Source organism: Camellia sinensis, chromosome 8, assembly GCF_055761805.1.
Source record: "Camellia sinensis isolate YWXY chromosome 8, ASM5576180v1, whole genome shotgun sequence".
NCBI classification, from domain to species: domain Eukaryota; kingdom Viridiplantae; phylum Streptophyta; class Magnoliopsida; order Ericales; family Theaceae; genus Camellia; species Camellia sinensis.
The window spans coordinates 120,293,539-120,315,229 of NC_138968.1; the positions used below are offsets into that span (position 1 = coordinate 120,293,539).

General features: G+C 37.8%; 1 protein-coding gene across 1 annotated transcript; it reads right to left on the reverse strand.

The window, feature by feature from the left end:
• Nucleotides 1-1,705: 1,705 nt before the first annotated feature.
• LOC145797069 (leukocyte immunoglobulin-like receptor family A protein) lies at nucleotides 1,706-6,733 on the reverse strand. Its single transcript, XM_082883234.1, has 4 exons — nucleotides 6,500-6,733; nucleotides 4,395-4,484; nucleotides 2,828-3,095; nucleotides 1,706-2,314 (listed from the first exon to the last, which is right to left on the reverse strand). Exons 1-4 carry the CDS (start codon nucleotides 6,540-6,542, stop codon nucleotides 2,050-2,052), a joined length of 666 nt encoding a protein of 221 aa, XP_082739360.1. The 5' UTR covers nucleotides 6,543-6,733; the 3' UTR covers nucleotides 1,706-2,049.
• Nucleotides 6,734-21,691: the final 14,958 nt, after the last annotated feature.

Sequence of the window (21,691 nt, forward strand, 5' to 3'; positions counted from 1 at the left end):
TTCTAGCCTTACTCATTATTTAATTAATTCTTAAGTTGTGAATAATCTTTTAGGGTCATGCTACATCCCCCTAAAAAACATCCCCCTAATCCCCCTAATTTCCATATTAAGTAAAGAAAAAAAAAAAAAAAGGAAACAGTTGCCAGAAATGGAAATTAGGGGGATTAGGGGTGAGGATTTTAGGGCTACAAATCATTTCCCTAATCTTTTATGATCATGTGATCAATGATGTGAGGCCTCGTTTTACTTTTAGTAAAAAAGTCACTATAAATTATGGGATCACTATCTCTACTTTTCTACATATCTTTTTATAAAAAGTAAAAAAGTGACTAAAATAATATATTCTCAAACGAGACCTAGTCCCAAATGGGAGGTCTAGTCTCAAACGGGAGGTCACCATGACTCTCCTAAGGTCCCGTTTATTTGGAGAGTTAGATGGGGGATTGTGATTGGTAATGAGGTGGGACCCACTAATATTGTGTTTGTTTTGAGAGATGGGAAGGGGATTGATAGTGAACTCCGGATTAAGATGAGCCTCCCCAAGGGGATTCGGATGGGCCTCCAAGATTTGGTATTAGAAAAATAGTCTTGCGAATTAGAAATTTTTTATTTATATTTATTTTTTACGTGTCGGCCATTTTTTTTTAACATTAATGTTTAATTTTTTGTATTTTTTGTTAAGTAAAAATTATTATTTTATTTGTTTTATTTTTTTCTGAAAATTTTTTATTTTATTTTTATTTTTTAAAATTTTTTTACATGTTGGGCTTTTTTTTAAAACATTAATGTTTAATGTTTTTGTATTTTTTTTATTTATTTTATATAAAAATAATTTAACAATCCTTATACTAACAACTATCATCAAAACAAACACAATTTTACTTAATCCCTTCACTATCAATCCCCTCACTATCAATCTCTTCCATTCTACCTCTGAAACCAAACGGGGCCTTAGAGTTTAGTCCTAAAAGGAAGGCTATGGGTTCTTAAAAGGGAGTTAAATTAGGATACAAAAACTGTGTGTTTTGTAAGGGTAAGCATGCTAACTCTCATAGGTGCTAATTTAACTATTAACAACTAACTTTCGCCAATTAAAAAAAAAAAATCTTATGTAACATTTGGTTATAACTATTTTTTTAGTTATGACTCTTATAATACTCACAAATGATATATTTTACATATAATACACACCTTTTTGAAGATGTGTACCATAGCATTACATATATATGTAACATTTAAAATACGCAAATATAAGTTATGACATTTGTGGCATCGTAATTAAATCTTCTTCAGTCATGACTAAGAAAGAAAAAATAATGAACCATAACCAAATACCACATATAACCAAAAATCTTTTAGATCATAACTAAAATAATAATTACAATAAATTATAATTAACACCAAAATTAGTCACGACCAAAAGACAATAAATATTGTAACTAAAGGCATATGATACACCCAAAACAGGGTGTATTATAAAATTTGCCCTTCTTTCCTCTAAATTATTGTCATTTAATTTCTATTCACATAAATATTCAATATTTATATTGCCCGAGATCATGTTCCGATAACCCTACTGCTCCTTTTTTGTTCCAAGGCTTTCAAGACGGTTACTATATACAGGCACATTGTTCTTAGCAAACTTTAAGTTTCATATATACAGCGTTTGTATGTAAATTCACATAGAAAAAGATAAACAAAAACCTGAAAACGAACATGATAATATATTAAAATGATGAATGGACAATGCCAGAATGACGCTGCCCTGGAGAATAACGGCTGCACGAATATTGAACTAGCTCCAAAAAACATTAGACAAAGCCACCACTCACACCGAAATAGAGAGGTGCTGTTATTCTACTTCTAGAAAATTCACAGGGATGTCAAAAGCCAATCAAGAATACAGAATACAATTCCCCCAGAGAGACGTCAAAAGCCAAACAAGAATACAATCCCCCCCTATAGAAGTTGAAAGTAGTGGATTGCTATTTTAATAAACATTGTCAACAAACATATAACAATGTTAGACAGACTAAAAGTCGCAATTATTCAGTCAGAATCATGTCTTCTCCTCTCCTTGCCTTTCTTGCTTCTCCTCTTGTCATCTGAATCACGAGAATGCCGCTTCTCTGATCTCTTCTCATGCTTTTCATGTTTCTTCTCTTCACGTCTCCTTTTCTTCCGGTTCCTTTCATCATCTGACTCTTCTGATTTCCTTACAGTTGGACTAGATATAGATGGCTCCATCTTCTCAGGTAACTCATCCTTCAAGTTGGGTTGAAGAGAACTGGATTCTTCCCAAGCACGTGGCGCTCTGCAATTAACAAAGTTTCAAATTATTTCAATAAGAAAAAAGATGTTCATTTTGCATATTATTTTTTCACTTCGGTATATTATTTTTTTCATTTACTGCAGGAGTTAAAACTCAAAACCAGTAAATGACCAGCCCAAGAGTTGGACTGGTCAGGATCACTTGTAGGGCTGCAATCAAGCCAAGTCAAGCTTTGCAGGGCTCAATCTCAGATCGTTTGTTTATCGAGCTCGAAAATCCAGCTTGAGCTCGGCTCGTTTGTTAAACAAACCTATAAGTCTAGCTCGAACTCATTTATTTACTTAACGAGCTGCGCCGAGCCAAGCCGAGCTCGCAAACAACTTGCTCATTTGCAGCCCTAATCACATGACTACTGACAGTATCAACCTTGAGCTAGTAAATGACATTTAACATGAACAGCAGTTGTAACTTGTCTATCATATGAACATTTTCAGGAACCAAGGAGTGCAGCACAAAAATCAACAGAGATTTAATCAGTTATTTTCCCTGTCATACCTAGAGAAACCAAGACCCTGAACCTGAGCTGCTTCGGCATGGCCTGCACCCAAGTCTTCAGCTGTAGAGCCTCGCTTCACAAGTTCGGAAAACTCATGCTTATCTAACCGAGTACCTTGAGATCGGCTAGCACGTTTCGGAGCTAAGCCAAGAGCCTCCCTCATAGCCTGCTCCTCCTCTTCCTTGATCCTCTGTATCTCTTCTTTTGCAGCTTCCATATCTAGGCCCTGAGATTTTTTATCCCTGGCATACCAGTTTAGATCCTTCCCTGTAGGATTTGTCAAAAGAGGAACATTTATGATATTCTTTTTTAAAAAAAGGTCTCAAATTAGTCAAAGAACAAGGTAGAAAAAAGAAAAAATATCCGTTAGACGAAGAATAACTAAAAGGGACTTGCAGATACTTCGTGTACAACCAAGAACACAAGACAAATATGGGCCTTTAGGACTCAATAGCACCAATTAGATAATCACAAGCTAAGAAGCACGGACACGGATACGGATGCGAACAAGGACATGGATGCGGACACGGGACATGAAGATTTCAAAAAAATGGAGATATAGACACGGCGGAAACACGATAATAAAATATATTTTCATATATTTTTATTTGCTATCTAGATTAATATTACATCCACAAACAATCAATATTAACAAAAACTAATCTAATTCTATTTTTTTTTAAAAGAACTTTTAAATTAGCACTTACAATTTATATATATGTATATATATGTTTTTTTTATGGATGATCTACTAAGTATTTAAATCTAAGAAAAAAAATAATAAACATTCAACATTCATCATTCATCATTCATTAAAAACACTAAATAAAATGGGAGAAAAGACAACTTGGCATGTCCCTAGTGTGTCCCCTTAAAATAAATTAATTAAATAAGGAGACACGCCATGTGGTGTGTCCCATACATGTCCCTGAAGTGTTTGTCACGGATACAACACTTGTTTTGAAGTGTCGGTACTTCATAGATCACAAGTGTTTGTGTTGTCTAATAAATATGAACAATGCTTTCAGTTAGTGGTCTGATGAGATGGATAATTAAATGAAAATGCATGGGAATGGAGAATAATTAAAAGGGGCTTAGGGATAATTTGATAACATATACTAAAAAAAAACTGTACAACCAGGAAGCCAACCCAAATATGGCCATTAGGTCAATAACACCAATTAGATAATCATATGTTTTTGTGCAGTCAAATAAATATGAACAAATGCTTTCAGTAACTGACTGGATGAGATGGATAAACTAATTGAACATGCATGTGAATCTTCTAACAGACTACTTATGATCTTCAAAGAGTACTCTTTTTCTCTCTCTTTTCCACACAGGAAACGAGGGGGAACCACTTGAGCTAGCAGTTTGTGTACAAACTTGTACAATCAATATCCAAGTCAAATGACATTGGAAGAGGTCATCTATATTCTTGCCCACATGCAAGAATGTGATTGGTATGAAATGATAAAAATAAAATAAAATAAAATAAGAGAGAGAGAGAGAGAGAGAGAGAGAGAGAGAGAGAGAGAGAGAGAATAAAAAATAAAATAAAATAACCTTTCTGCCATCTTCCAACAGGAGCCTTGATACTATGACCTAGATAGTTTTCTCGATGTTTATCAACCTTCACGTCGTCCCACGTAAATTCTGCATGTCACCAGAAGGTAATATGCCAGATATTCATTTTTGAAATCAATGAAAGACCATTATCTAAAATAAGTAATAAACTCTCGATTATTCACCTGAGTCACCAAAATCTATCTAAAAACATAAGATGAAAGCAGGTACTGTAAAATTTGATCCCAATAGAGAAAGCATAGTACAAAACTAATAGATGGTAAGAATCAACAGTGTGTAAGAGCAGTGGTGAGTCCAGAATTTATTTAACTCCTTTTATCCAAAAAATTATGAGATTAAAAGTACCTTACTTTTTCACATTTAACAAGTTGACAGAATCGTTAACGTATCATATAATAACCTAATGAAACTAGCATTGGATTTCAACAATATAACAAGACAATAAACATAAATACAACACTTTCTAAATGTAACACTTCCCTAATCAAGTGAACAGAAGGGTCTGAAAGAGTTCACGATCTACTCCTCGGTCATTCTTAAACTAAAACATAATTCCTAAATAATGATTTCTCACCATTCTTTGAGCTTATGTATATAATATAATTCTAAAAACTAAAATATGTTTTTTTTTTTAGATGAATCCTAGGTGTACTTGTATTCTAATCTTTTAGGTTTTGTCAATTAGGCATATGTAATAATGTAATATGCATAATAATTCCTTGCTAGAACCAAAAAAAAAACTTTTTTCTTTTCTGCCACTATTGCTACCTAACCACAAGCATATGCTACATTAAAGAACTGCAGCAGCAGAGCGAACACTATTGAACCTGTGAATTCATATAATTTTGTATCCTAACACTATGTTTGGTAACTAAGGAGAGAAAAGAAAATAAATGATTAAGAAAGTTATAAAAGAAAAGAAAAGATTGTGATTTCTTTCCTTTTTGTTTGGATAGATAAGAGACAAAAAAAAGAAGAAAAGAAATGATATTAATTTCTCTCCTATCATGTTTGGTTAAGCTATATAAAAGAAAAGAAAAGATATGATGTAATGTAATGTTATATTATCAAATTAATTTTTGTATAGGTTTTAGGGCAAACTTCACTTTACCCCTTGTGCTTTGAACCATGCGCGGTTTACCCTCCTAATGTTGGGAAATGACCACATAATCCCCACGTGATTTGTGGATTGAAGTGAACTGTTAAACATTACGTCTAACTTAACAGTAAGTGTGAAACACGTGGCAGACTAAAAGGGTTATGTGTTCATTTTCAAATTTCAAAAAAATAAATCGCACATAAAATAAAGTACAGAGGTCAAAGTGCATTTTGTCTTCCAAACAAATAACAAAAAAAAAGAGTATTTTAGTCTTTTTCATTAAATCGTGAACGGACCTAACGATACACTTCAATTCACAAATCACAAGGGATTATGTAATCATTTCCAAATATTAAGGGTAAACCACACATGACTCAAATCACAACAGTTTAAAGTGAAATTTGCCCTTTGTTCTATATCTAAAAGTTTAATTTTGGTATTATAACAAAATAACATTCAGTGGTTTCATTTCTCCCTACTTTTGGCGAGATTGACAATAGGGGTCGTGAGATAAATGTGTTTCTCTCCATTTCTTCCCATTTCTCTCATTCTTGGTAATCCAGAGATTGAAATCCATTTCTCCCCATTTCCTTTCTTTTATTTTCTCTCCAAATCACTCAAACCAAACAGCGTAAAAGTTACAAAATTGAACCGTTTGAATCAATTCCTACGTCAGATACATCATCTTTGATGTTCAACACACAATACATGCGAATTTCCACGCAAAGTAGCTAGATTAACAATAACAACAGCAACAACATAACATTGGGTCACAAAAGTTTTTTTTTTTCCTTTTTCCTAGTGCAGTTGAACTAATCGATTCGGCCTAATGACTCGGTTTCTGTTTGGAATCATTAAAGCGATAGCTATGCAGATATAAATACAGACATAGATGTATATATGCAAATCATGTGTTGTATAATATGTGTTACATATACAAATTCGAAACCCTAGAAAATAGAAGAAAGAGAGATAGGGAGCTTACGATCTCGACCACCGCGAACGCCGCCTCTGGTGGGATGATACATTCTCAGACTCTACCTCTCTCCCTGAATAAACAGATTTGATTTGATTCGGATGATCGGAGATGAATTTTGACAAGTTCGCGTTGTCTGGTTATTGGTCTTCTTCGTTTTGTGGCCCCCTTCTCGCCCCTTGGGATAAGAGGGCAATGCGAATTTTGAAATTAGTTAGGGGGGCCTAACGGAAAAAGGATAATAAAGTTTTGTCAACTATACATTTTAGTTAAAAAATTTAAAATTATTATAAATTATCATATTATTTTTTTATTTTTTATAAAAAATTAAAAAATTATTAAAGTAACTTGTTCTCACAAGAGACTTAAATAATGTGTTTAGTTTCAATTTTTTGAATTTAATTTTTTAAAAATTAAATTTTGTATTTTTTTTAGTGAATATTTTAAAATATTTAAATAACATTTTTTATTTTTAAATACACCTTACTTAAATATATCTAAATAATAAAATATTTATAAAAAAAATATTTTAAAAAATTAATAAATACACAAAAAATGTGAAAAATATACTGAATTTTCTTCTTTTTTTATTTTTGGTGTTTAGTAAATTTTTTAAAGATTTTTTTTCACAAATATTATACTTTTTAATAGTATTTATGTTAAGTGTGTCTAAAAATTAAAAAAATTACTTAAAATATTAAAAAAATTCAATGAAAATTAAAAATTATAAAAAAACAAAAAAGTAAATTTTTTTGAAAAGTTAATTCTAAAAACTGAAACCAAACAGAATAAAAGTTTTTGCAAGAAGATCCTTCCTCATAGGAGTAGCTTTCTTTCTTTTCTCTTAGTAAATTACACTACTACTTCTACCCAACTAAAAACAATACAATAATTTTAAAATTTTGACATAATTATATTAAAATTTTAATTTTAATATACCTTTCAATTTTTTCTAACTCTCAAACATACAAGTATTTTTATATAAGTTTTACTCCAATTTATATAATCGGTATGAAAAAAATATTTAGAAGTTTGTCACATTTTAGTTTTACGTGTCTAGGGGTGTAAATTTGACTCGAGCTCGGATTCAGGCCGGCTCATGTTAGGTCTTGCGAGTTCCTGTCAAAATTCAAACCGAGTCATGAACCAGAAAATTAAGCTCAGGCTCAAGGGGTATTTGGAAATGAATTTTTTCGAGGTTGGGTTTGGAAAGATACTATAATAATAAATAAATAAATAAATAAATAACTAAAGAATTATATATATAAAAAAATTGATGATAAATCTAATCTAAAGATGGTGTAAGGCATTAGCTCCAGTGAATATTTTTTTGTTGGTAAGAAGCCCACGCTTTGTGAAATAGTTTGGTGAGAAACCCTAGAAAACATTTTGTTTCCGATTGTACCCATTGACTTTTTTTATCTGTTTGACTTTTCGTTGACTATCTATTCAAATTTATATCTATTTGTTCAAAAAAAAATTTATACATGTTCAATTTTCCCCCTATCTATTCATATTTTCTCTTAAATTCTATTTAGTTGTTCAATTTTTTCCCTCAATTCTATTTATCTATTCAATTTTATATCTATCTGTTCAATTTTTTCCATAAATTCTATCTATTTGTTCAATTTTTTTTTCTATCTATTGAAAATTTGTGTCAACTTTTTTATTTATCTGTTGCGATCAACATTATTAACATCAATTTTTTTCCAAATATGTCTTATACATACACGCTCACAAATATACATGTATACACTTACATATATATATATATATATATATATACACTTAAGATATACATACACATACATATATACCTACATACATAATGTATGTTTATGTCTATGTATGTATTTTTCTATTCACATAAATACATATATATATATATACACACACACACACATGTATGCACAAAATTCAAAACCCTAAACCTAGCACATTTCAAACTAGATCTAAAACTCTGTCGTTGTTAAGGAGGCTCTGACTGTGGTGGCAACGACAGTGAAATCTCTATGGTGGTGATAGATTTGTGTCGCAACCCAAACTTGCCTCTATAGGTTTAGTATCGTAACCGGCCAATAATCCTAAGATTACCGAAGGCCTCTGAAATAGATTAGCAAAATAAGGGCCTAGCGGAAGCAAATATCAAAATATAATTGTCCATAGAGCTGTGCAGACTTATATGGGACGAAAATTTCAAACTTTATATACATATATAATCACATCATTCTTGCGTCGCCCATAACAGATAAAACAAAAAAAGGGACTTAGCCCTATTATAGATAAACATAAACTTTGTCCAAAAGATGTAAGAAAATTAAAATTGAAGACTTGTTCACATGGTTCACAAAAGACTTCCGGGAGCCTCCTCGGGAGGCACACTAGTTGGTTGACACAAACAGATCCAAACTGAAAGTCTCAAGCCAGGTTAGGCGCCTGGGCACCTATATATAATATAAACAATGAGCTGGAGCCTAGTGAATAACGACAAAGTAAAGGTTTTATGAATGATGTCCATAACAAATTCAGAAATCAGAATTCAAAACAGAAGCAGATTCATATACTTATTCAAATCAGATTTGCAAACAGTCATGCGTGGTACATCCATTAGCGCTAACATATCAGATTGGTCATACAGACCCATATATAGAATAGATGGTCATTAAAACCCTTATACAAAGCAGATGGTCATTAAGACCCTTATTCAGAGCAGATCAGACAGATGGTTATGCATAATTAGTTCCATGAATGGAACCCATGTGAAACCCTAGTACCAAGTAACATATAACAGATAACAGGTACATATGATGCTAAGGATGCCACGATACATTTCAAAAATAGGACAATCATTCATTTATATAGAAAATATCATTTCAGAAAATGGAGCTTATTATATTGGTCAAAAAATACTTATAATTGAATATATCTTTACATAGTTATTACTCACATATAGCTCTAGAGGCAGAATAAACGAATTGGACATATCAGACAGATATTGGCGCGTGACCTATACAAGGACATGACAAATACACATTGAAACACACGTTTTGTAAACATATGTCTTATTCCATTTCTTTTTAGATGTGTTTCTAACCCCTATCCTCATTATTATAGCTTAAACCATGGCATGAAAATGCTTAAGATGGAATGATGATGTAATTATGTACTTTGAAACACTTAGCAAAATTTCAGAAAATAGGGCAGTTTGCTCAAGCGAAGCTTTTGTTGCTCGAGCAGTCTATAAAGTCTGCAAAAGTATTAGGAGCTCTCATTTTACGCTCGAGCTGACTTTTTGGTCACTCGAGCCAAGATTGAAAATAAAATGTGGTCTCCTGAGCGGTATTTTCAGTCACTCGAGCCAACCATCAAACGCTACAAAACTTCCGAGAGCTCGAAATTTACGCTTGAGCGACGGTTTGATCGATCAAGCGATGTGACAAAATTCTGGAATTTCCAGATTGCTCTTCAAGGTTTAAAATTTGATTCCAAAGCTTCAATGTTGTTCATTTGGGCCAAAAACTTTAGAAAATACTTGGAAACTTGTAGCAAAACATGAAATGAAGGTTAATTCGTACAATCAAGACCCAAACACAAATCAATTCTTCATAATTAAAGGGAAACTTTATATATAATCATATATATGTAATGATATGAATTCAAAATTTCCAAAACTTGTGCAATTGAGGTAAAATGGTATGACATATGATGAATGCTCAAAACAAAGCTAGGATTATTACATGCATGTGAGAATTCTTTAGAAAACAACCTCAAAATGCCATGAAATATGCATACATACATGTATCGAGCTTTAATTCTTCAATCTTAGCTTAATTCTTAACTTAATCTTTCCTACCTTCTTGAATTCACAAATATGTTAGCTAGAATTCACAAATTAGGATTCAAAAGCTTACCTAGGTTCTTCAATTAACTTGAATTGGCAAGAATCTTGAGTTTCTTTCTTCAAACTTGAAATCTCTAGCTTAAATTCCTAATTGTCTTGCCCTTCTCTCTCTCTTTCTAACTCAAGTTCTCACTCTCACTCTATATTTGAGCTCAGGAAGATGATAGGAAAAAAAGATTTGCTAAGCTTATATCACATATTTTATAGGTTGGATTAACTTAAGCTAATTAAATATGGTTAGAGTTCATTTAATTAAACTTAATAATTAATTTATTATAATTATTTTGATTTCGAATCGAATTCTAATTAAACTTACCATAAAATTTCAAAAATTCTAAATAACGTAGTCACCTAATCAATTTCGTGTTCGGATACTGTAGACATGCCCGAACGTCCCGGCTCCGTGCGCGAACGATGTGAAATCCAGTTTGTTCATTAAACTACTACAGTTCAGACTCAATGTCGCGGTTTTGAATCTAATCTCGCAAAGTGCAATGCAAGACCGATAAAATCACCAAAGAGTCCAAATCCGGCAAATCGTTTTAAAAAACTGATTTTAATAAAGAAGTACCAAATATGGACTGCTTTGTCAGATACAAAGTCGCCACCTAAATGTTTTTGTTTTGGAAAATTTAGGAAACCCTGACTCGTGCCTAAGGCCACGTGTCCGTCATCACCAAAGTTGCCTCGACTCTGGAACTTGGGTACGAGAGGGGAAGGTAATGCAATGAGCACCCCCGCTCGCCCGATCAAAGATCGGTCTTTACTATCATGATAATTTTTTTTTGAAAACACATGTGTTCTTATTCCGGTTCATTAGCTAGAATTACTACGTGATGCGCACAGCATACAAGTATAGACTAGATCGCCTAAATTGGAACAAAATATCTCATGTTTGTTTGTTTGAAAATGGTTTGAAGGTGCTACTTGCAAGTAGGCTAAGACGTGGATTTGCCACCCTCAAGTGGGCTTAAGAAAACATGATTTTGCCACCCCAAGTGGGCTTACAACTCGCATTTCGATGAATTGGTCCAATTTACGCAATCCAACCTTCATCCACAGACATTTATGCAATTAAACATTTAAGCAATTAGCCTCATGGTAAGCGTGCTATCATGGCAATACTCAACATTCATGCAAGATGCTAAAGCATAACACTTACAGTGTACTCCAAGCCAAAACAGAGAACTAGTTAGAAATCATGCATGATCCTAGTTCATGTTAAGATGGCTAATATAACACATGCAAAAATACAACTAGAAATAGGCTCAGCTATTCTAAGATGTCATGTGAAATGCAACACTTGATAATCATGTATTCAAATCGGTATTGAAATACAATGCAATTAGTATGATGTGCCGAGCCTGGTGCATACAAGACTGATGAATGGATGCAAACATACAAACATAAGGATGCTAATCAAAATATGACCTAGAACTAACCATCGTAAACGGTTAAGTAAAATGGAGAAAGACGTGGGGTTGGAAGACATTTACACACTCACGCACACTTATTACAAAATTCGCCCTCTCGACGGAGAGCCCGAATAAATAAGCTAAGCTAGCTACGCTACACTATGCAACTAATCTAATAATCTACTTAGACTAGTTATTACAACACCAAAACTAATTAACTAACAAGCTAATTAATTATTACAATCCAAATTGAAATAAATAGCTACACTAAGCTAAATGAATATTACAAAACCAATTAAATGATTAAATTACACGAACTAATCATGAATACTGAAATGGCCTCACAGGCGATGAAGAGATGCATGCTCGGTCGGCTTCACTCGGAAATCCGTTGCCATGCCTCATGTTGTCTCTGTTTGCACTGTTCTACACCTCTGAAAATTATGCCAACTTTTGTGATGCTTTTAACCTACCTCATGGACATTCTGAGAGGTCATCGGCCAAGAGGTAAGGCCATCGGCCAAGAGATGAGGGTCATCGACCAGTTTTGAAGCTATCGGCCAAATATTTCTAGCCGATCGGCACACTAGATAGCCGATCGGCACACTAGATAGCCGATCAGCCATCTCTTCCTGCAAACTGCTCCTTTTGCTGCAGCAGAGTACAAACAGAGGCATGGCAATACATTTACAAGAAAATGTTGTGCGACTACACTCTTTATCATGTTTGACGCTCAAAGGTGTGTAGTGCTCGACTCTCGAGCCATCAATCATGCATTTCGATGCATGATGGCCAAAGAGGCCGAGTCGCACAATTCAATGTGAATGAAATGCACAAAAACACATAAATGCCTTAAACTCTATCATGTTTGATCGAGAGTGTCGGCGACCGAGAATTGAGGCACGTTTCATCACTTCAAGTATGAAATGTCCCTCGTTCCTTGTGTTTGGCTTAATACCCAAACCAAACACAATGCAATGCATGCAACATGGAGATGCTATGCAATGCAACATAAGCATGCCAAATGCAATGTAACAAGCATGCAAAATGCAATGCAACCTAAACATGCAAACATGCAATGTACCAAGCATACAACAACATGCAAAAATCATGCAATGCGACGACAAGCATGCAACAACGACAAAATGGAACAAGCATGCAACAACATGCAAGATGGACTTAAACCAAAATGGACAGACCTCAATCATGCCCAAATCAATGGCCAAAATGCTATGAAATGATGGCATGCAATGCAAGACGAGCATGCATGCCAATTGGCCTATCAATTAAGCATAAGAACACAACTCTCAAAGGTGCTCGAAGAGCGACAAATGCCAGTGTATGACCACACTATAAGCTCCGAAATCATGCATGGAATGATGTCAAATCAACCAAACAATGCAAGTATGGCATGCAAGAAAGCTCAAAACTTGAAGCTAGGATAGACACTTGTACAAAGGCTATGCAAAACATGAAGCAAGTGGCCAAAGCAAACCAAAACAATCCTAAAGCATACCAAAGTGAGTCTAAAACATGCATAGACCAAAGCCAAAACAAGTCAACATGAAAGACATAAGGTATGATGCAAGTAAGGCCAACAAAGGGGATTGCACTACACCTATCAAAACCAAACATGGCATGACTTTACCAATGAAAATCAGAGTTAAGACATGGCAAAATATGACCAAATACAAACTGAAATAGTGGCCCAAGGTCCTAGGTGTGATGGCATGCACAATGACCTATTCTTAAGGCATAAAACACCAACTCTTCAAAGCATTGAAAGAATGACAAAGGCAAGTGTATGACCATGAAACATGCACTGAAATATCATTTCAAATTATGCCAAATCATGAGAATAGTCAAAGTAATGCATGCTAATGGACTTGATACACAAAGCTAACAGGCTAGATTGAACCATAGCTATACAAAACGATGTATGCATAACTAAAACAACATCAAACAGAGCTCAAGCATGGTAAAACATGAGGGGAAACTTCTTTGAGTTGAGCCAAAACATGCAAGATTGCTTTACAAGTATGTGAAGCATGCAAGATGCTATCAAACTAACTTAAAACAGAGTTGAAGCATGCTAAAATAACACCAAAAAGTTGCTGAAATGGAACCAAAACATGCTAAGCAAACATGCTACTATTATGAGCCATTTATACTAGCATACATGTAGACACCCCATTTTTGACCGCCCTTAAGACTTGGGCGTTACTGATGGTTTACTTGGTGGTAAAAGATGTGCAGGGCAAAGGTTCAATATCTTCGTCAAGGAGAGAGCCAAATCCCAACTTCACACCCCTTTTGGATCAAAACTATTTTGAATGGTTTTTAGACCTTAAAACCCTCTCTTTCAAAACATTTTTGAAATAAAGTTTCTGCGATGTTCCGAGGCTCGCATTTTGTCAAACGTTGCGTTTTTCGGTAAACCGAGCAGAGACGAAGTGGAAATGAATGAAAGAGAGATAAAATCTTTGAAAAATCTTTCAAAACACTTTGTTTAGGGGTTTGGAGTTGAAGAAAAGAGGAAAGGAGAGGAGAAAACTAGTTTGGGAGAAGTTCGGCATGAATCCGGGTAAGAGAGAGTTGAGCAGCCCTCGCTGAATCGGGCTTATTCATTTGCATACTTGGATTTTAGCTATGAGGCCACTACCGTTGGAAAGCTTACTCTCGGGGCTTCATTTTGCACTCAAGAATCTCCCAGAGCCAAGTCCGGGTGGGGGAGATATGATTGGTTGAAGTTGGGTATCATCCCGGTTGGATCGAATCTGCGCGGCTTCACCAAAATGGGCATAACTTTTTCCACAGGAGGAATTTTAATGCAAGGTTTGCGCCATTGGAAAGCTAACTTCTGGGGCTTCAATTTGGACATCCACCGGCCTTTTATTGACCTTGGTAGCATCTGTCGGCAATCTATTTATCCGAACGGCAATTTATTGTGCCGACCGGCCATTTATTTTAGCCGACCGACCATTTTTGCTGGCCGACGACCTTCCGAAGCATTCCACAAATTGAGTAGATGCCAGCTGTGCCAGCTGGAGGGCACAGACTGGATCCTCCATACACGTGTATGGAGGATCTTTGCTCTTGGTTTGAAGCTTCTAAGAGAAGCTTTAGTCTCTTGGCTCTATAAAGGAAGCTCTCCTCTTCCTTATACTAGGTTAGAAAACCAGCTGGAGCATTACATACAATCCTCCATATATCTATCTCACCCAAGCCTCTAAACCCTAAAATCCTTGCTCCATTTGCACTACACCCTATAGCACCACACCACCACTCCATTCCAGCAGCTTGGAGGGCCTTCTCAGAGCTTTGGAGGCACATTTTCTCAAGCCAAAAGGCTGCTAAAGTTTGGTTTTCAAGGGTGAGCAACATTTCCTCTCTTTTAAGCTTATTTTTGTATCATTTCTAAGCCATACATTCTTGCATATTTGGGCTCCGACCCTAACTGGAACTAGGCTTATTTTGAGCTATTTTTCATGTTTGTTTAAGGGCCTCTCACTGTTTGAGGCCCCCTTGTTGCACTTGCTTCATTGCCTCTCTTGTATGCCATTTTCTTGTGTAGTATTTTTGGCCTATGTATAAATTGTTTTGAGGCATGTCATAAACTGTAAAGTTGCTCATTTTGAGCCCTTCTTCAACATTGTTGAGGGCTCATCACTTTTTGAGGCTTCCATTTGCCACTTTCCTTTATATCTCTCTTTTGGCTCCATTTTTGCATGATCTGTTAGCCTCTTATGCTTCTGTTTTTGAGCTTTTGTCCGAACTATAAATGGCATTATTTTGACCCCCTCTTAATTTTTCATTATGGGTATTTTACTGTTTGAGGCATCCTTTTTGTACTTTGTGTTATAGCTCTCTTTTTGGCCTTGTTTTGCATAGTATTTTGAGCATACTTGTGCACTGTTTTGGGTTTGATCATAAACTGAAAAATGCCATGTTTTGGGTCCCTCTTCAACATTGTTGAAGGGACCTCTCTTGTTTGGGGCCAGCAGCTGTGACTTGCTTCTTTATCTCACATTTAGGGCCATTTTTGCATATTGGTTTAACCTTATTTGTGTTAATTGTTTGGTCTTGCTTAAAACTGAAAAAATTCTTGTTTTGGGGCTGCATTGAATCTGTCTTCATGCTTCATATTCAAATAATGCATGCTTTGTATAGCTGTAGGCCATTGCGTGTGCCTAGTTTTGCATTTCGGGTCTCATTCCATGCATCGGGTGCCATGTTTCCGTGATTCGGGGCTGTTTTATATCAAATTTCAGTGCTGAAATTACATGCTTGTATGCCATATTTCATGCCTCGCCATGCCTTGTTAGAGTTGCATACTATGCCTTAGGTTTGGTCCTCGGTTTGCGTGCATGCGTGCACGCGTTTCGAAAGTCTCATTTTCATCTAACGGCCACCGATTTTGGCATGCTTGCGAGCTATCCATGTTAGTTTAAGTCCATCATCGCATGTTGTCGCATGCCATGTTTACTTACATGTTTAGGTTGCGCGCATAGTATACATTGCTCATTTGCATGTTCATGTTGCATACTTAGCCTCCATGCCTAGGCTGCATTTCATTGAGCATGCATCCCTTGCCTCTTGATCAATCATGACAGGAGTTGAGGCCCTTTGATGTGTTTTGTGCTTGCATTTAATTTGATATCAAAGTTGCAAAACTTGGCCTCTTAGGCCATCATGCGTAATTGATGGCCCGAGGGTCGAGGGGCATACTCCCTTGAGTCCATTACATGATTGGGAAAGTGGCCACGCATACACTTGCTTGAAATTCCATGCCATACACTGTCTGTTCTTGTTGCTGTCAAAAACCAGATTCTGCAGGAACTTTCTGTCGACCGGCAGTATTCAGTGCCGACCGGCAATCCTTCCTGGACCGGTAGTTTCAGTAGCAGCCGATGGATATTTTCAATGGCCGGTGGACATTTCCTTCAGCCGATGGTGTTCCACAGTGTTCAGGGGACCTATCCCAGAACTTTGGCAATTTTCAGAGAAGTAGGGCAGTGTAAACCGAGGCGGCAGTGGTATGGTACGGACTTTCCAGGTGAGACGGGTTCGAGCATGCATCATTCGCGCATCCCGAGGCAGGGGCTGTGGCCACCTTTCCTTTTGCATTCATTCTGTTAATTAATTAGAAATTCTGTAATAATTAATGTGTTTATTATTCGGACTGTAATATTTATTTGGACCCTCCGAGTGAGGGCAATTATGTAATAAGTGTGGGTGAGTGTGTGTATGTCTTCCAACCCCACGTCTTTCTTCCCTTTTATTTACCTGCTTATGAGGGTAGACTAGGGCATATTTAAAATCAGCATACCTTATGTTATGCATGCGTGCATTCATACATTTGCCTTGCATGCACTGGGCTCGGCGCATCATTCTAACTACATTTGTATTTCAATTCCAAATTGAATACGTGTTAGTTGTAGCATTTCACATGTCATTGTAGATTAGCCGAGCCTATCCTAGTTGCATCTTGCATGTGTTGCATTAGCCATCTTAACATGAACTAGGATCATGCATATGATTATTAACTAGTATTTGTTTTGGCTCGGAGTACTCGGTAAGCATTTATGCTTTAGCATACCGCATGTGTGTGAGTGTTGCCATAACAGCATGATTACCATGAGGCTAGCTGCTTATGTGATATAACTGCTTGAATGCCTGTGGATGGAGGTTAAATTACCCAAATTGGGATAACGCATTAAAACTGTGAGTTTTAAGCCCACTAGATCGTGGCAAAACCATCTTTTCTAAAAGCCCACTTGAGGGTGGCAAAACCTGCATTTTAGCCTACTTGCGAGTAGCAAACCATTTTCAAAACAACACATGCAATGTTTTGTTCCAATTTAGGCGATTTGGTCTATACTTGTTTGCTGTGCGCATAACATAGTAATTCTAGGCTAATAACCGAAATAAGAACACATAACGTTTTCAAAATTGGATATCATGGTTAGTAGAGGCCGATCTTCGGATCGGGCGAGAGGGGGTGCTCATAGCTGACCTTCCCCAATCGTACCCAAGTTCTCGAGCCGAGGAAACTTTGGTGATGACGGACACGTGGCCTTTGGCACCGAGTTAGGATTTCCTAAATTCCCCCAAAATAAAATATTTAGGTGGCGACTCTGTATCTGGCAAAGCAGTCCATGTTTGGCACTTCTTTTCAAAAATCTGTTTCTCAAAACGATTTGCCGGATTTGGACTCTTTGGTTCAGATTAAGAACCGTGACACAAATTGAATCCGAACTGTAGTGAGGCCCACGGGCGCGTCTACAGTTTCTGGCGACTCTGCTGGGGAATTAGAAAGCTTGACTCGAACTCGTGATATCCTATTTTGATTCTATTTATGTGTCTTTTTGCATTGCATGTGCATTGGTGCGCCTAGGAACACAGTGTTTGCCATCTGCCATTCCTGAACGGTTTGTCGGAGGCTTGTCTTGTCAAGGCATGACCATAAGGCTGACCGGTTATGGGCTCTGACAGTATGGGAACACAAACCCTGATTTTACTGGGGCACCCTTTTTGACCATTCGACCTAGTACATATTCGGAAACCATAGTGACCATTCCAAGCTAGGACAGGTTGCTTACCCAATTATAGGTTGTTTGAAACTGCTGTGTGCATAGTGAAACCCTAGCTCCTGACAAAATAGGACAGGGAAACCCTACCCCTCTATAGGGGTGTTTTGGCTCTCTCTTACTTGCTATGTGCTTTTAGAGTGTATCTCTACAGGGACGCATATACCAGTTTGCAAGTCTGGGTATCAGGCCTGTGGGCATCAGCATCAGTATTTGGGGAATCAGTTTTACCCGAGGGTATCAGTTTACGGGCAGATATTTGGGAAACAGTAATCAGTATTGAGTACATTCGTCCTAGTATGCTCAAATTCGTTCCAGTGAAATTGTGCTGAGATGCTGTCTGTTTTCTCTCTTGCTAGGTAGTCCTGGAACTATAGCTTCAGAAGGCTCCGATATCCCTGGGGTACATTGGACTAGTGTTGATAGACTTTGTTAGGTCAGAAATTTAATTCAAGGGCAACCAGTGTTCTTTTGCTGAGGCAAGGCAAAGAAAGGCTAGTCAGGGCTCACCGGTTCATCTGATCCGTCAGTCGCCAGTCACATCACCTTTGTTCAGACTCAGCAGACCATGATGGCCCAGGGTTCGGAAGAATTTGTGGCCGTGATAGTAGCATTAAATCAGGGAACTGCCATGCAAGCTGAGACCAGTATTGAAATGCAGCGTCCATCTGGGGCATCTGCCTCACATCCAGCTTTGGGACCCCAGCCAAACTTTGACCCACTTCCGCCAGTTGAAGATTTGCAGTGTCCGAATCCTCGAGAAAGGTTGACTCAAGCTCAGGTGCTCAGACCCCTGATGCAGCCTAATAAGAGGCTTTATTCCCTTGATGTTAATGAGCTCAATCCGACTGCAGTGAAAATTGTGAACCTTGAGAAGCAATTCAGAAAGGCGCAAGGCCTTAACTCCATTCCCGACATTGAGGATGGGCACACTAAGTCTACCGTACGGCTCCCAGACCGATTCAAAATGCCATATATTGACCGCTTCGACGGGTCTGGAGATCCAATGGTACATATCCGACTTTTCTTGGATATCCTGAAGCCGATGGGTCTGACCAAGCCACAGAAACTCTCTCTGTATGGAAGAACCCTGTCGGGTGTAGCAGCCACTTGGTACACTAAGTTGGAGGACAAAGTGAAACAAGACTGGGAAGAATTGGCTGAGGCCTTTGTCGATTAGTATTCCTACAATACCCAAGTTGAAATGACCATGCAAGAGCTTGAAACAACCCGCCAGAATCCAACAGAGTCTTTTGTGGAATTTGTAGCAAGGTGGAGGGCAAATGCAGCACAGATGATAGATCGCCCTTCTGAGAGGGATCAAGTGCAAATGATGGTGCGCAACCTCGAGCATGATATGTTGCAAAAGTTAATAGTCGCTCCACTATTCACTTTCAAAAGTTTGCATGAACTGGGGGTTCAGGTCGAGAATACGTTCAACAGCGGGATCATTCCCAGAACAAGTGAACCGACAAGGAGGGCGATTGCAGGGAGTACCAATGCTGGTAGTAGCACTATTCCCAAACCCACTGAAATCAATACAGTCGCCACAGCCAACCCTTTTGCCAAACCAAGCCTACAAACAGCCGGCCCAGCCCGAGCTCAAGGCAGAACTTTCACCCCTCTCTATTTGAGCCTGACTAACGCACTAAAAGCCTTGATGGAAAGAGGGCATCTCAAACCCTTCGATCCTCAACCTCTGCCTGATCCACTTCCAGCCAGACATAACCCCTCCAAGTACTGTATGTACCATCAGCAGCGCGGTCATGGCACCGACCGTTGCTACCGCCTTCGTCATGAGGTCCAAAATCTCATCGACAACCAGACGATAGCTCCACCTTCAGCCCCCAATGACCAAGTACCTCATCCACATCTCAATCTGATCCACACACTGGCCGTCCCTTACGACCCCAACGTATACATCACCCCGGCCCATCTACCCAAGCCTGAGGTGTTTATCCCAGAAAGCATGGATTTATGCATGATGGGTGCATCTGAACCCCAATTATCTCAAACCCATGAACCCACTACTTCTGAGCTGATGAAGATGATCGAAGATCTTCAGAGAACTGTGGCAGATCTGGCCTCTGGAGTTTTGGCCCCGTCATCAACCGCATCACATACCAGGGAGTTCATGTCAAAAGGCTCCTCAGGACGGGCTGCATTTGAAGAAGGCCAATCCCTTAGCAAAGTGGAGGCAAGTGGTAAGAACAAGGTAGGGGCAGGCATTGGTCCCCATGAACACCTTCAGTGGGATATTGAGGCTTTGAAAGCCGAAGGGCTGAACAAACAGCAAGTACTCGCAGTTGTTGCAAAAATTGTAGATGACGCTTTCACCACTCAGAATGAGAGCAGTCTGAATCAAGGGGCAATCCGGGAGAAGGGCCGCTGTACCAGGAATGTTCCTTTCAACTCTAAACCCTTGCTCGGAAGAGATCAGCAAACCCAGTCAGCACCTACCAATCCCTTTGCTGGTGCATCCAGCAAAACTCCACAAACCTCAAAACACCCACCTCGATGCCAGAGGGTGTTCGCACCATTGTACATGTCTTTATCAGCGGCCTTGAGGGTCCTGATTAGAGAGGGGGATCTGAAACCCCTGGAGCCGCGACCACTGCCAGATAGACTTCCTTCCCCCATGATCCGACCAAGAACTGTGCCTTTCATCAGCAAGTCGGCCATGTCACTGATGGTTGTTTCCGTCTTCGCCACGAAATACAAGATCTGATTGACAATAAGGTCATCGTCGCACCAACTCAACACTGTCTATCGTCATTGGATCAGTGAACCTGGGGGATAATGCGGTGCGATCGGGGGATGAACCACCTGCGGGCGGCGCTCAGTTTACTTCAGATGTGGCGTTTGACACGCACAGTTTTGAGCAATGTGCGAACACTAGTTTTTGTACTTTCTGACTTGGGTATTGGGTCAGTTTTGTTGTTTTGTATATGGTCAGTCTTTTTGTACTAAGTCGGTCAGGTCTGTCTTGTTGTATCGAGTCAGTCCTGTTTTGTTAGAGACAGGTGATTCCGGGGGTTTTACCTCGGGCATCACTATTTTGTTTTGTGTTTGTCTTTTCGCTTTCTTTTGAGTCTGTTTCTGCCATGGAGCCAGTTATACCAACAGTTATGAATGAAACAACAGTGGTTTTTCATGCTTTTGTGCTTACTTCTGCCTTGTGTCAGTTGTACCAAAACGTCGAATGGAACGACAGTGCATTTCACCTGCTTCTCTGTGCTTTTAAGTCATTGCGTTGACCTAAGTTTTTCGAAGCTATTTTTGAACATTGTGATGA